At 24.6% G+C, this 17,738-nt stretch overlaps 1 protein-coding gene across 1 annotated transcript; it reads left to right on the forward strand.

Moving 5' to 3' along the window:
• Nucleotides 1-99: 99 nt before the first annotated feature.
• On the forward strand, nucleotides 100-16,516 carry LOC107445957 (phosphatidylinositol transfer protein alpha isoform). The gene is made up of 11 exons (XM_071181253.2): nucleotides 100-248; nucleotides 2,131-2,161; nucleotides 4,047-4,210; nucleotides 5,910-6,001; nucleotides 7,071-7,078; nucleotides 8,616-8,693; nucleotides 9,862-9,942; nucleotides 11,400-11,477; nucleotides 12,694-12,789; nucleotides 14,117-14,239; nucleotides 16,472-16,516. The coding sequence occupies exons 1-11, from the start codon at nucleotides 232-234 to the stop codon at nucleotides 16,514-16,516; spliced, it is 813 nt and encodes a 270-aa protein (XP_071037354.1). The 5' UTR covers nucleotides 100-231.
• Nucleotides 16,517-17,738: the final 1,222 nt, after the last annotated feature.

Genomic DNA, 17,738 nt, shown 5'->3' on the forward strand with positions numbered 1-17,738 from the left:
TGCAATTTTGCTTTATTTAATTTTCAGCTTCGTCCTTTATGCGTCTTTACATTGCAAAAGCAGAATTAGTCAAAATTAAAACAATAAATTCGAAATTAAATATTATTCTATTTCAAAAACAAATCTTAACTCTTGAAAACTGGCACTGCAGCAAAATTGACGTCACTTCTCCGCCCCATGTGAAGGGAGAGTGGACGGCTGTTATGTGATTTTAGTTTGTGATATAGAAACATGATAATCAAAGAATTGTAAGTATTATTTATTGTCAAATCTTCTAAATTTTTAAACAAGTACCATAATATTTATAAATATTTCCTGTAAATTTAAATTCGCCACAGTTTTTGTTACAGCTTTTATTTTAGAAATCCAAGTAATGAAATTAAGCAGGATATGGTTTATCTTTCTCTCATTCCTTAATTAGATCAATTGAGTGTTGCTTTTTTTCAATTGTAATTGTTTGATTTAGGCTGTAAACATTACTTTTTCGCTAATATCACTCTAAAGGCACTTCTGCTGCGAGTATTGTATTAGTTTGAAATTAATGTAAAGTTTGTTTCAGTTCTATAATATCAAAGAAATGTGTTTTCTGATTCTTTTTTCTAATTAAATTTTTTATTTAATTAAAGAGTTTGCCAACATTTGTAAAGTTAATTTTTATTTTTATTATTGTATTTATGTATCACCATAAAAATTAATAAAAACTGTTTTAAAGGAAAGATATGTATAACTTTACTATTAAATTTTAGTTTTGCTATCCAGTGACTTATTTTAAACATAATAGTTATTATATTTGTTTATTTTTTTAAAACCAAATTAAAAACATTCAGTGTAATAATTATTTTTTGCGTCTGCTTTCACCCAAATTTGTCTCTGGAAAAAAAATTTGGAAATAATTTGAATTTGCAATGATAATGTTTTTTTTTTTTATGTTTGTGTTTTTAACAGTTATGAATAATTATTATTAATTCAGTTCATTTAATTTTTTTGAAGTTTCATCATTTCTTAATTTGACCTCATTTTAAACATTTTATTATAAACTCATTTATTGTTTTAGTCTTAATTCTTTTCACTTAATTTGATTTAATAGATGCTAACTACTTTATTCACTAGATGATTTTATTTTATAGATTTATAATTTTTAATCTTGAGGTTCTTTATGTATACATACATATATGTATATATTTATACACATATAAGCATGTATAAATATTTGTATACATACATATATGTATATATTTATACACATATAAACATGTATAAATATATATATATATATATATATATATATATATATATATGTTGGTTACTTAATTCACTTGATGGTTTTGCTTTATTGACTCGTTATCTATTTTCTATCTCAAAATTTTTTTTTCATTAAATATATATACATATATAATAAACAATAATACAGGAAGATAAAATTAATAAAAAGCGTTGTGACTTATCTGCAGCTAATACCACCACATATCTTTGAACCGAAAATGTGTTAGGTTTCGTTATAGCAATGTGGCAAACAGCAATTAGCTATAAGCCATGTCTCTATTGGTTGGACCCTACACTATCAATAATAACTGGGGAATGCAAAACTTATTTTATTTATAAAATCACATATGCTTCTTTGAATAGATTAATATAGTATATTAACTAATTTGTCTACAAAATGCAAATGTTGATTTTGAAGAATATTTTTATAATTCTTTTATGTACAGTTTATTTTGCATTTGATGTCTTAACTTACTCGCTTTGTATTATTGAAAGTACAATTTTTTTTCATACTGTATTTAAATTCATTTATTGTGTTAGTAGCTTAAATTATTATTTTTATTTTATTAATTTTTAATTACTTTAATATTTTTAAAATACATATGCAAGTTTCAATGTAAAATTGAGCTCATACATGCTCCCTTAATGCAAGTTTTTCATATCTTTATATATTAAATAGTTTTTCTATAAAATACAGGTGTTGGTTATATAAATTCATAAGGATATTTTTTTTTATGGACACTCTATTTCTTACTTGATATCCCTTAGCTCATTTGCTTCGGCTCACAGTAATGTGCAATTTCTTGAAGCAAATAAGTTTTGCATTGTTATTAGTAATATAACTTATTTTGTTTTTCATGTTTTCAGTCGTGTAGTTCTTCCCATTACAGTGGAAGAGGTAAGTAAATTCATTATTTTTCTATTAAAGAATTTCATGTTAATAATTTTTTTGTTTTTGTTTCTACATATAGGATAGCTAACTTGTGTTTGAAAGTTAAAACAATGATAATGGCTCTTTTTAAAAAGCTAGAAAATCATCTGTTGCAAAAAATTGTAATTATTTTTAATAGCTCATTTGTTTTAAGGGATATGGAGGATCTCAAATATATCATTGGAAATAATGGGACATATTTTGTTTATTACAATTTTCCAATTTTTAATTTAATAAATTAAGAATTATATAGTTGCAAATAATTAAAGGTGTTGTGAATTATTAATTGCTATTTTAGAAATATTAATTTAATGTTCAAAGTAAATATTTCTGAATGTAAAGCATTCCATAATGATAAACTATTCTATTTATTTTTGTTTGAAAAAAAGTAAGATTTCAAGGGCATGCCAGAAATAACCTTTGTCAACATCTGTCATAGATAACCTCATTTATATTATTATCTCCAGATAAAGGCTTGCATAGGAAGGGAAAATTTATTTTAATGTTGAAAAGTATTATTTCTTCTTAATTTTATTTTTGTTGGCCGGCATAAGAATTTAATAAAAAATGCATATTTCCTTATTTTTATTTTGTTCTACTAAGTATTAAGGGACTTTTTTTTATTAATAATTTTTTAACTTATAAGTATTTAACTCCTAACATAGTTTTAGATGTGGGGACATTTTAGGTTATCTTTTCCTTGATTATCATAAAGAGTATTTGCAATAGGCCATGATCCAAATTCCATAAAAAGAAACAGATTCCTTTCTGTTGGAATGTATTGATGGCAATGTCCTAATTTGGTAGCAAGCTAAATATTTTAAAGATTAGGTTATGCAAGCTGTGCAAAAGATAAGCTTTAAAAAAAAAAATTTAAAGATCTCTATTGATATGTTAGTTAAATTAGAGTTAAAATATTATCTTATGTAATAATACTAGATAGATAACAAAATTGTATTTTTATTAAAATATTTTGACACGTGTTTAAATTTATTAAAAAAAATAATCTTTAGTTCTTTTTTTTTTTACGATGTATTGTTATAGCATACCCTATACATTCTATACCCTTTAGCAATCAGGGTTCGTTGAAATCACGATTTAAATCATAGATTTAAGAAAAATCCTTATAATATATGGATTGAATATTAATTTTTTGATGAATGACAACATTTATAAACACAATCTGTTGCATTTATTTTGTCATTTTATAAATCATGAGAAAGAAAAAAGAGATCACAATTTTAAAATCAAAATTATGGTGTGCTAATTGAAACTTTGTGTTACTAGTTAAAGTAGTATTCTTTAAATTATCTGTTTTATCTTGTCTTTTAATTTCAATCATGACTTTGTATCAAAATGGTCGCTATGCATTATAATGAAAAATTATTTTAGAAAGTTAGAGCTTCTAAAATATTGTTATAATATAGTTTTAATATTAATTTAATTTTGATTAAACATTTATAAAGTTTTTTTAATCATAAATTAAAGCTCTTATAGTGTATTTGAATAAAAATAAAAAAATCTGATTTAAATAAAAAAAATCCGATTTAAATCAAAATAATCCAATTTTTTTGATTTTTAAAAAAAAAAATCAAAAAAATCACGAATCCTGATAGCAATAGGGTTATGGTTTTACCTGTTATTAAAAAATATTTTTCTATTTTCTTAACAATTTAGTTTTTAATTACTATTATTTACTTCAATATACATTCTTTGCTTGAAATTTTTCTTTTTGTTTATTAGTTTAAAATAGTTGTTAAAATTAATTTTTTATTTTAAAATTAAGTTCTAAATAAAAATTATAGCTGTCTTTGGTATAGTTACGAATTTATTTTTGATTAAATATTTACAGTACCAAGTTGGGCAGTTATATTCTGTAGCTGAAGCCAGTAAAAATGAAACTGGTGGTGGAGAAGGAATTGAGGTGCTCAAGAATGAACCTTTTGAAAATGTACCCTTGTTGGGGGGCAAATTCAATAAAGGCCAATATACTTACAAGATTTACCATTTAGCCAGGTATATTTAGAATTATTTTTCAATTATGTTATTTGTACTCTTTCTTTTTCTGTATTTAAAATTAAAAATAATTAATTGCAGATTATTAATTACCAATATATTTTGGTTAATGTCTAACTCAGTGGTTACCAACTGGCGGCCCGCGAAGCCTTTTTTTTTTTTTTTTTTTTGTGGCCCACGAACTAAAATACATTAGTTGACATTTTTTTGCTGACAATTTTCATAAAAATTCTATATGGGTTTAAAATACTTTTCTCGTTTAAAAAAAAGCCCAATTTCTTCATTTCTGTGAAATTGAACTTACCAACGGTGCAAAAAAAATTTATTTCTCAGGTTTTGCATCAAAGAAAATATTTATTCAAATGCAAAAATAATCGTGTATGTTGCTCTTTTTATTTCGTTTTTTTTGTATTTTGTGAATATAAATTAGCATGTGCATGTCTGAAATTTTCTCGAAGAAATTCTCCGACTCAACAATTTGAAACCACTCATTTTGGACAAAATTATTTACATCTGTAAATTTTAAATCTAAAATGTAAATATCTATACTTTGATGGTTGCAGCAGACAAACCTCATTGAACATTTTGTGTGCTACTATGTAAGTTTTAATACAAACCTTTTTAAAGTTTTATATCTTAACAATTAGATATCTGTTGCACATTAATTGTTTAATAAATAAGTGCACATTATAGTTATTGTAGCCAGAATTTTTTAATATGCAATTAAATATTTTTAAAAATCTAATTCTTATTTTAATTTGTAATTCAATACTTTTGTTTTGCACAACTTGATAAAAATTTTTACAGTAATATTTAATGTTCCTTCAAACATAAAAGAGTAATATATAAAATAAAAGTTGCGACCTGTCATTTGACTGGTGTTTCTAATTGTGGCACCTGGCCTCATGTAAGTTGGAAACCTGGTCTAACTGTTAAATTACCTTTTTTTTATGTCTTTTATGAATTAGGTATATATTCCAGTAGAATCAAAAAGCAGTTCTTTGGGTGTTAAATATTAGCAAACAGTAAAGTGTTTTTTTACTTGATTAAATCTTTTGAAAAATCACTGTTTTGAATCAAGAATTATTTTTTTATATATATAATTGCATTTTGTAGAGCAGAGCAAACATTTTTGGAACTTCCTAATGTAATGTGTTTGTATAATTCATTCTATTTAGAATTATAATTTTTTGTGTGTCATATTCTGGAGCTTTTGCTTACTTTTTGGTTCCAAAGCCAGGATGATACAAGATAAAGTGTTTGCCTATCGACGAAGCAATCCAGGTTCAAATACTGGCTGATCAATTTGTCTACTGTTTTGATCTTGCACTGGCTACAATACTGACATATCTCCAATGACAGACAAAGCTTGAGTTAGAATTTATTCCATTAGCATCAATTTAACCATAGTTTTTTTTTCCCCACTTAATGTAATTTCCTTCAAAAGTTTTCCATTAAAGCAAGTTTTTCCCATTGTTTGACCCCCAGAGTTCTATTGTGTTTTGGGTTAAGTTTAAAATTACAAGGCAATAGAGTTGAACATTAATAGTGGTAAATCTAGTATGCATTGAATCAAGAATGCATTCAACAAGGGTGATGGAAAACTAAGTGTTCAAAGGTTGATGGTGTACTATTATCTAATATTTTAAACACTATTAAAAATAAACTATATGAGTCTGAACTAGTGTTTATTTTTCAGTAAAGTCCCTGCATTTATTAGACTTCTGGCACCAAAAGGATCCCTTGAAATTCATGAAGAAGCATGGAATGCATACCCTTATTGTAAAACAGGTATGTTTATAAAATTAAAACTGGCTCCATAATCTTGAATACTGTGTTTAAAAAAATATTTTTCATGACTGCTTAGTTTTCATTTATATTTGTAGTATATTTACTAAGTATTATAATTTTATTCCTGGGCATATTTTTTCTAAACATATATTTAGCAGTATTATATATTCAATGATGTGTGGTTGAATTTTAATAAATCTTTTATGTTATCAAAGTTTTAATTTTTTATAGATAAATTAAAAATTTGCTTAATCCTCCAAGCTTTGAGCTTCCGAGTAAAATAATAAGGCTACGCTACATACTACTCTCCGATTGAGTTACATGAGGAAAACTGGTTTTTGATGCAGGGAAGCTTGCAGCTAAAAGTTCGAAAAAGCCAGGATCTAACAATTAGAGGGTTAAATTTGATATAATTGTAGCTCTTTTTTTTTTTCTGTCTATTTTGATTTTCATACTAACTCAAGACTAAGCCTGATATTTTTGAGGAGTAAATTGATTTATTATTAATATTATTACTAAAAAGATTAAAACTAGTTAATGTATTTCAGAGACATATTTTCAGTGAAATAAAAAAAAAAAGAAATAAAAATATTTCTTTAAAAACAAAGTAATATATAAATTATTTTTCAAATTAAGCAATTACTATAACAATTATCTATTAAATTCCATTAATAGAAACTGTTCAGAAGTGTACAATGATTTTAAAAGTTATATTCTTGGGAAGTTTTTAATTTTTGCTCTTAACTTGATTTTTTTTTATTAAATCACTTATTGAATGAAAATTGGAAAGCTTATAAAAAGAAAAAAAATTGTTTATTAGCAAATTGCTTTATAATGGACTCTAAATGTTGTATGTTTTTCAAGTAAACTAAATGAAAAGTGAATATTTGGTGCATCTTTAATTCAATATTACATATTTTTGTGCTTTAAGAAATTGCATTTTGTGTTTTTTCTTATAACAATTTTGTACTTGAGCTTGTAAGTGTCTTATTGCTTTGAATAAAAGTTTTCCTAATGCTAAAAAAAAACTTATTTTTCTTTCATTTTCCTGTTGTCTCATTTCCTGCAGTCATAACTGTAAGTAGCTTTTAATTATTGTAATATATTAACTTATTATTATTTAATTTCAAGTTATAGTTGTCTGTTTAATTTACCATTACAAAATATTGAGTTTTTTGTTATAATTGTTATATTTTTATTATTTTATTTAGTACATAAGAGGCTGTAGTGTGAGTAAAAAGCTATATTTATCAGGTTAATAATATCAGAACAGCTGTAAATGTGCTATAATTATCTTGATCGTGCAGGGTTGCCACAGAAATCATAGAATTTTATCAATCAAAAAAAATTTTCTATCGCAAAAATTCTCTAATATTACAGACTATAGAAAACAAAATTCTTCAATAAAAAACCTATACTTATAACTATTATCTTGAACTTTTTTCCAATAAACATTTTTTTATATCTCAGATAGAAAAGTTGGTAAAAATGTTGATAAGCACTTAAAAATCTTAAAGAAATATATTTTTAATAAAAGTAATGTGAAAAATATATATATTATCCTGTCGACCGTTTTTGCATTCGAAAACATTGAAAATGAATTCCGATTTGGTTCAAATTTAAATTCTTATTTTTTGCATGGAATAAGCTATATATGTATTTTGTCTATTTTTTTATGATCAATTACTTTGTAAAAATAAATTTGGGTGATACCAAAAGAGTCCAGGTGCAGTGTTGGCAAAAATGGTCATTGGGATAATATGTAAGTATCAAAAAAAAATCTCTTTAATTAACGTATTCAATAATCAATATTTTCTTAAAAAGAGAACTATTTATTTATTCTGAAATACTCCACTCCTCAGTCCTTAAAGTAAACAAGAGGATAATTTTTTCCTTTCAAATTTGACAAAGAAGAACGCTCTTGATATTTAAGCTTACGTAATATCAATATATATTATCTGATTCATATATATATATATATATATATATATATATATATATATATATATATATATATATATATATATATATATATATATATATATATATATGATTTAATTTTGATATAATTTTAAAAATTAATCCCTGTATTCAGTGCAATTAACTAAATATTTAATGAGGTGTGCAACATAGCATATCGAGTAAAAGTTTGTTCTCCAAATTTTAAACCTCTTAGTTTGGATGCAAATGATCATCTTCTCTTAGTTTCTGTAAGAGTTTACCATGCAACATTGTTATTGACAACTTTTAAATCCTGCTTCTTTAAAAATTGTTATTAAAATAATACCTCAATTTTTAAATGTTTATACGCATTGAAATAAAGTATCTAGAAAAAGCTTTCTTTAGAGAGAAAAAAAAGACCCTTGAATTTGGTCTTAGTATGGCTTGCATCTATTTCTTTTGCCATTAAATGCTTCATTCAATATAAACAAATCCTATTTTTAATTTCGTACATGCCATCTTTTCAATAAGAAATTTATCTTTTTTCTTTTAATTTTAAGTATGTTTCTCAAAATTCGGAACCTTATCTAGAATTTTGCTTTACTTTTCTGATACATGTTGTTATATTGAAAATAATTATTTTTTCTTAAGTTTACTAATATTTATTTTTCAGAATCCAGATTACATGAAAAATAATTTTTTTATTAGCATTGAAACAATGCATTGTCCAGATGCTGGTGATCAAGTTAATGTAAGTTTTTTTCTTTTTTTAACTTGCTGCATCAAATTGCATGTTTTTCACTTGCATCACTCTATCATGATTTGTTTTAGTCTGATAGTAGTTACTAAAAAAATTATTTTGTTCTTATAATCTTAATGAATTCACTTTGCACAAGTTTGCAGGTTTGTTTTGGTTTCATTTCAAACTATAAAATTATATGAATACTTATGTTTGTTGAACGTGATAGAATCATATGATACATTATAGAAGTTTTAAGTTGTACTTAACAATATTAGCTTATTTCTCAGTTTTTTGTTTTAATTTTTAGAATAATAATAAAAAAAATTATTGAACTTACAAAAATTTAATTAAGCTTTGATTTTTTTAGAAAATGATATGTCCAGTCATAATAATGCTTGGTCTAACATTTGTTTGCTTGAGTTTTTAAGTTATTGTTTATAAAGCAAAATCTCCAGAAAAAATGTAATACTGTTTTTGACTTTTACGAAATTCATAAATTATTTCTAAATCGACATTTCAACAACACAATTAATATTTTTTAAAATTCGGTTTCTTTTTATGATAACATTTCTAAAGTGACAGGCAAATTTACGCTTTTAAGCACTTTGAAAATACTTGATTTATTATTGAAAGAAGTTATTTTTTACATTGCTTCTCTTCTAAAAACTTCTTTAAAAGTTTAATAATCTATTAGACTGTGCCATAAGTTTTTTTTCTCTTCAAAATTTGTTAAATTTTTTTTTATTTTTTTCAAAAATATATTAGTTCATAACTATAACATTTTATATGATCTTAAAAAGTTCTTAATATCTTTTTTATTGAATAACTTAACTTTATGGATTTTTCAAATCTATTCATCTCTAAGTTAAAATTGATATTTTTCTTCTGTTATATTTGTATAAATAATATCAAAAATCTGCATTGATGTAAGGAAAATTTGGTAAATTCTTTTTATTCAGTGTAGTTATCATTTGAATATTATTACAGACTTATGTGAATATATCTCATAATTTTAAAAGAATAACTGTTTTTCAAAGAGCATTTGATAAGCATCTTATTCGCCTGCAATGCATTTAATGGATTGCAATTTATTTAATCTTAATAAATTTGGATTCAGTTATGCCTAATAAATAGTTCATATGTTTAAACAAATTTAATTTTTGCACTTGTATTTTAGGCCCATGAATTGCCCCCAGAGAAACTTAAACATCGAGAAGTAGTATTTATTGACATTGCAAATGACTCAGTTGAAAGTAGGGTAAGTAAGTGCTTAGCTTTTTATAAAAAATTTTTTAAAAATTACTCGTTGTGTATCGTATGTTAGATATTGATCAACAATTTGAAAAATCAATTTAGGGATATAGATATGTGCATTTTGCCAGACTCTGCTAAGAGAATCACTACTGTGTTTTCACTAAATTATCAAGTTTGTAAACATATGGTGCTGCTGAATGAAAAAAAAATATTTTCTACTACTTGCCAGACCATTCCAACTGAAATGTTTCCAAGGGCATCTGCTAGTTTTGTTCTTAGACTGTCACTTTGTTGTTGCAAATACGGATAGCTTTAAAATCATTGATTTATAATTTTTCTCAGTTAGTAGAGCCATCTACTTATAAAATCTGTATTTCTGAAACTTGATGCAAAGAAATTTTATGGTTTCTAAAGCAAAATGGGACAAGTTTTACACTTCCATCTCTTTTCATTATTTTTCAATTGAATTTTCCAATTAAAAATCTTTTTGGTGCCACCCTGTAATAAATTGTTTTAGATTTATAAATACAAATCAGTTTTTTTATTTTATTATTTATAAAAACGATAATTTAGGATAATGCATGCATGAAAAACTTCAGTTATGGGAGATGATAAAATGCTTAAACTCATTTTATTATCTTTACTATGTTAAAACTATTGAAGTTAATTACAAAAGTGATTTTGAAGTATAACAGAACTTCTTAGTTTTTTTTGTTGGTGAGAATAATTAATAAATTTTATTAATTTTAATTAATATTTTGCATTAAATATCTATATACAATATATATCTAGTATTTTGCATACAACTTCTAATCTGCAGTAATAGGCATGACTGTCTGCTCAGAATACTTTAAGTTTCAATTGAAACAGAAAAATCAGGACTCTCTCATATATAAGGATATTTTTCTGTCCTATATAAATATATAAGTAATATATTCATTTTTAAAATGTGCTTATATTGTGGCATCAAACAATCACTTTTCAATATACAATTTGTATTTAGGTGAATTTGGTGCCATAGAAAAAGTACAAGGCTTCACAGCGTATAAGTTAAATAATCTTATTTTCTCAATGAAGTTATGTGTTTTTGTATGAAACTTTGAATTACCAATATTAGTTTCCAACATTATGTATTGCTATGAAAATTAAGTGAACACTTTTAAAGGTTGTTATTTTTCAACCAGGTTGTAACATTCTGTCAATCAGCGAGTTCAAAAGTGTCGATTGATGTTATCTATCGAAATTCATGATTTAGTTTTTTTTTTATTATTTACATCTCTTTTTGTAGTTACGCAGTGATTCGCCTGGATTTCAAAAGTCCAATGATAAAAGATTAGAAATTGTGGTTCATAACTTAAAATTTTTGGATATGATTTGAATTCCCATAATTGAAATAAGTGTTGAATTTTTTTTCTTTATTTAAATTCAAAGAAGTGTTATTAATCTATTGTCGTTTCTTAGGACTATAAGCCAACTGAAGATCCCACAAAGTTTAAATCTGAAAAAACAGGAAGAGGTCCATTAGTAGGAAATTGGCAAGTATGTTTTTATTCACTATAATTTTTAAACTTGTATTTTCGCCAATGTAACAATGCAGATTAAAAATTTTTAATTTTTGTTTAATTTAGATTTTTTTCAAAATTATATGAATTGAAGTGGTAAATATGAAATAAATACACTTTTAAGATAGCTAAGATATCTAGATTTTTAGACTCTTAAGTAATATGTATTCATTAAATCTGTCTATTTCTTAAGATTAGATAATTATTTTTAAAATGTTTTTAGTTATATTTTAATGCATAAAGTAGGCAATATTTTTATTTATAAAAGTCTAATTAGGAGAAAAGGAGCTGAACAGGGAAGAAAAAAAATTTATTTTCACAATTGTTTTTTTAGTATCTTATATCATTAGATTTGCATAATTTAGAAATCAGTTATTAAAATCAAACTAGGTTTGATTGGTGTTGCAATTTTTTAAATTTGATTCAAGTTTCAATCCTAGAACAAAATAAGGCTCTAGAGAGGCAAGTAAGTGTCAACTAGCTATTTTTTAAATGCTCCTAAAATAAGTCGAAACAATTTTGTTAAATTGAGGATTATATTTATTGGAATGTATATTGAGATATACACCACACTCAAAAAATTAAATCAAAGAAGAAAAATTTTTCATAGCAAAACGCTGTTGGATACACCATAAAAAATTTTATTGCATGAACAATCACAAAGCTAACGAATCTGTTACAAATGAATAATTAGAAATAAAATATATGATTAAACAATTGAGAATTATCAAAATAGTTATTATATATACAAGAAAGAATATCTGCGATCTTTCTCTAAATCAGAAATGATGCATTTTAATAATTTTTGTGCATAATTGTGCTTTTAAAATTGTGCATAATTGTACTGTATAAAATTTTTTGCAAATTTAATGCAATACTAATTTAAAATATCCCAATTTTATATAAAAAAAAAGTTATTAAACAGCTAAGAATAATTAAAATACAATAAATGAATAAATACCTCTTTATTAACTCAAAATTGTGCTATATTGAACAATCACAATAGGATCGCATCTCTTAATTGAAATTTAATTTGAAATACTTCAATATAAATAAACCAAATAATTAAACGGCTAAAAACCCTTAAATTTTTTTCCTTTCTTGTGTTCATAAAATTTTAAATTTTAAGATGTTGAATCAGAGTTGATGCACTTAATATATATATATATGTATTTTTTTTCTATTCAACCTAGAAAACTTCTTCTCCTATAATGTGTGCCTATAAGTTAGTCACTGTAGAATTTAAGTGGTTTGGCTTACAAAATCGAGTGGAATCATTTATTCAAAAGGTAAGCTCAAGATTTTTATGATAATTGTGTGTTTCTAAATATAAAACTTTTGTGAAAAATATTATCCACATTAATAATAGTTTAATCTCATATTAGTTAGAATAAAGAACTTTTTGAGAGTCCTTTGTCAAATGTTTTATTGATTTGTTTCCATTTAGGAAACATTTTAAGATCTCGTTTAACCCTTTATGAGGCAATGAGAATTGTACTTCCAGCCATTTTAATTGATTTTGAGATGTTGATGGCTTTCTATTTTCCCACTTATGATTTGTGAGTCTATCTGTTAATAATTTCAGAAAATACCAAAAAAGGGAGAATTTTCTTGACATAAATGTGGGTAACAGTAAAGGTTCGCCTGTGGTCAAGAAGAGAGACCAATGCTATGAAGCTATCTTTTTTTGTGCATTCGTTTATTTGATCAATTCTCATTGAGTTTATTTGCAATCATAAATATGATACTTATATGTTCCATTATTTTTAAGCACAGACATTTTTGCCAATTCTTTATAGTAGGTAAAATTTTAAAAATGCCGTCCACTTTCCAATCTCCTAAAATGGTCTTAAATTTCAAATTAGTTTTAGCTAATAATCTCAATGAATTTCATTTTATGAATCAATCTCAATCCCAAAAATATTTAAACATAACATTACTAGTAAAAAATGCTCATGAAATTTAAAATAATGATGGAGGAAAAAATGGCTTAAGAAGTTAGTAGATAAATTAAAGGCAATTAGAAGATTTTCTTTGAAAATAAAATAAAAATCAATTTCTTATTATTTACTACTTTTCACCATTTACACATTTAACTTAGTAGATCAGATATTTTTTTTAGCCGTGAGAATAAATGGCATATTTTTAGACCCTTTGATAAGGAAACTTAACTACCATTACTCATTAATAATCTTATGTGTCAAATAAAATTTGCATAAATTACAAAAGAGGAAGTGAAAAAAAAATTATATAATATATCTTTTTAGTGCTAAAACTATTTAATTTGTTATCTCTGTTGTATGCAATAAATTGTCCTTAAAGTAGATTAAATAGTGCCTTATATGTAGTAGTTTGTGATTCAATGGCTTGATGAATAAAGCTTGCTGAAAAAGTTTCATCCAAAATTAAATCTTTAACTATAAATTCTTGTAAAATTGTTCAATAAGGAATTATAAAATTTATACTACTTTATAAAATAAAGTTAAATAGAATGTTTTCCGCTCATATGAAGAAAGAGGGGTTATTATCTCCCAGTTATGTTTTGTAAGATGCAATTCAATTGGTTTCTTATTTTTGTTGAATTATTTAAATATGTCTTAATTTTGTGTATTTTAGACAGAACGACGAATTTTTCTGAACTTCCATCGGCAAGTATTTTGTTGGTTAGACAGATGGCATGGAATGACTATGAAAGATATTAGAGAAATTGAAGATAGAACTAAAAAAGAATTAGATGAAGTAAGTTATTGAGATTATGTAGTTATTAGAAAACTTTCTTGATACATAAGCTAATTAGTAGTAGCTAATTAATCCTCTTGCTTCTAATTAAATATTCATTTCAAGAACACCAACTTTTAAAACAAAAATTATTAATATTATATATAAATATGATGCACAGTTTTTCTGAGTTTGATGAGTGATTTTATTTTAAATACTTTTTTTATAGATAATGAGCTATATTTATTTCACTTATTTATATTTTAATATTTTTATATCAATATATTTCAATAGCGTAACAAATTAATATTAATCGAAAGGAAATTAAATGTTGAATGCCTAAAAAAAGACAATAGAAACATGTAAATATGTGCATTGAAATTTTAAAGCATTCAATATTTTGAATTGCAAACATTTGGAATAGTGAAAAGTTCATAGTTGTCTTGTTAGCTTTTTGTTCTTATAAATTTGATTTTTGTGAATGTTCAGAATATCCTATTTTCTATTAATTCAAATGTAAATTTTAAAGTAATCAATTTAAAGCAATGAAATATTTAAAATTTTGTTCAAACATTTGCTTATTTTTATTAATACTGCTACTAAAAAATCATAACTCTGGAGTTCAAATTTCGAGACTGTTCACTAATTTTGTGCATGGAACAGACGTATAGCCTTACTCACAAGCTTCAAACTTTTTGGAAATTCAGTAATTTTTTGAAGAAAAAGAAAAACAGAATTAAAATTATTAAAATATAAAATGTTAATGCCTGGTGAGGAATTCAGGGATCATGTGTTTATTTATCATTTTCATCTAACACAGTCGCAAATTTTGTCGACATGAGCTTTGTATTATCACAGTTGTTGATTCATTTGAATACGAAAGATCAATTCCAATCAACAGTTCAATAATTATATCATAGAAATTTTAAATGGTGAATTGAGGGATCATCCACTAACTTTCTTTTCAACAAAAATGTTAAGTGGCATAATCACTGTTTTTATTTTGTGATAATTGAGACCTTAGTTTGAAATTATTTGATTATGGAAGTCTTGTTCTTTTATTCAAGTTTGAATGAAATATTGGTATGAAGAAACATAAACTAAATGATACTATTTTTTTTAGTGCAACAGTGTCATAAATATTTTCTAAATATTGATTTTGAACTATTATAAGTTGTTCAGTTGTTAATAAAACACTAGAAACTGTCAAAACTCTGTTCTAAAAGTGATTTGAAAATTCAAAATATAATGTATTCTATTGTTCTTTTGAAATAAAATTTACTTTCTTTTATTTTACAAATTCATATAATTTTTTAATGTAAGTTGAGTCAAGTTGTACTTTTATATTTTGTTGTTTGTCCTTTTTAAAAGTAGTCTAGTATATGTTTACTGGTTCAAAAAAATTTTTATAATTTTTTTCCCCTAAAAATGTTGTCCTAATATCTTCTTTGGTTCATAATGTGGCCTGAATAATGTTATATTTATTGTGCTTTAGTATTTAATTATTTTAATTAGTTTTTTTTATTATGCAGACTAATCTTTCTTTATTAAACTTTTTTAATCTGTAAAATCAAAATGATTTTTAATTGTTATATGTATAATTAGTTTTTTTTTTTTAATTATTAAATTTTTTCAAATTATTTTTGTTTTTATATGATAAGACAAAGCTGGATATAGATTAACAAAATGAATCTTTGTGTGCATTTTAAGAAAATAGTGATGCAATTTAAAAGAATATTCTGAATGATAATGAAAATATGATACCTAACCTAGCAATTGTTCATTCTTATAATATAAGGGCTGGTAACAAAATATAATGCATAACCGCATTTTTATTCAATATTTGCAATCGCATTATTAACTCTTCATAAATCTGTATAACTGAAATTTCTGTATAATGCAAAGCCTCATGTTTCAAAGTTTGTGTTAAAGATCTTCTGCTGTATTTATATAATACGTTTAGTATAGCATTATTTTCCTAATCCTGTGTTTTATATAACACCATGTAAGGCAAAACCTTATTTTTTAAGGTTTGTGTTTTAAAGATCTGTATAATACTCTTAGCATATCAATGTTTTCTAATTCTGTTCTCTATATAGCACAGAATTCCATTTAGTACAATGCTTCATTTTTCAAGGTTAGCGTTATAGAGATCTGTATTTATATACTCTTTGCAAAATAATGTTTTCCTAATTCTGTGTTCCTCCTGTATTTTCTTCTAAATTGACATTTTCTCCCCTTCTTTTTTTGTAGCAACGCAACAAAGGAACTGTTAGAGGCACTCAAGGTGAGGAATGACTTCAAGTGGTAACATTAAATCAAGCATATCTGTTCCAAATCACCTATGTAAATTCTGTTTCTGCCATTTCACTGTCCGGAGAACATAAAACAATCTAATTCTTTTATTCTTTAAATACCCCCAAAAAATCGTTTTAGAGTATATCATAGTGATGTAATTGTACTACGACTAAGGCACATCCAGAATTGTAAAACTCTAGACTGAGACAGTGAGTTTAATCCATAGGGAAGTTGTGTATAAACCATGTGGTAGCATACAAGCTCTCATATTCTTCAGATCAACTAATTTCTGTGTTATTACTATGTGTAGCAGACTTAGTTGCATGTTTAATTGACTATATAAAACCTAACCATACTTTGCAAGCAACATTCAGATGTGTCTGGCAATCTATATGAAGTGTTAACAGAATTCTTTTTAGACTAATTTTTAATCTTTCAAATGATTAAATAAAAGTATGCAATTTTGTAATGATATTTGGAATTAAGAATCACATTGCAAAGAGTAGAACACCTCCTAATGCACTCACACTTACTTTAAAACCAAACCTAATCTTTTAGTTGAGATTCTGTATTTAGTTTTCTTAATATTTTGTTTCAGAAATTTGACCTGAGCTGATGTAGTCATTCATTCATCCACTTTTGTTTAGTAAGTTTATTTTCAGTTGTCATATTTACTTTTCACCCCTTTTAGTAAAAAGTGTGTAGATTTTTTTTTTAGTAGCAAATTTTGTTTTTTTGAATTTTTGGTAGTGTTTAGCTTTTTTTACTTTATTTATATCTATTTTTCTTAAAGGAGTTGTTTTACAATTGTTAGTGATTATTTAATATATTTCAGAGCTTTTTATATGAGTGTGTGAATTAAAGATTGTATTGATTGAGCTTTCAAAACTTTATCAGTATAAGCAGATGTAGCATAATTAAAATTTAGTAACTGTTTGAAGAAAAAAAAAAGCTGTGTATTTAATCTTTAGGTTTGCAGAAAATTTAAATTAATTTTAGTTTTGTTTTATACTTAATTTTTTTTTAATTTTTATTATTTTTGTGCTTAACAAAATTTATCTAGCACTTGTATTTTATTTGTATTTCTTTTGGAAAATATTGAGTATTAATGTGTAAAAATTAACTAGTTTGTAACAAAATATATATTTAGCTTAATGTAAAATCCAAATAAACTATCTTGTTGTCTTAAAATTTAATAGTTAAAATAGTTTAATTCATGAAA

The sequence above is a fragment of the Parasteatoda tepidariorum genome, chromosome 8 (genome assembly GCF_982258835.1).
Source record: "Parasteatoda tepidariorum strain Cologne lab strain chromosome 8, Ptep-v5.0, whole genome shotgun sequence".
NCBI lineage: Eukaryota > Metazoa > Arthropoda > Arachnida > Araneae > Theridiidae > Parasteatoda > Parasteatoda tepidariorum.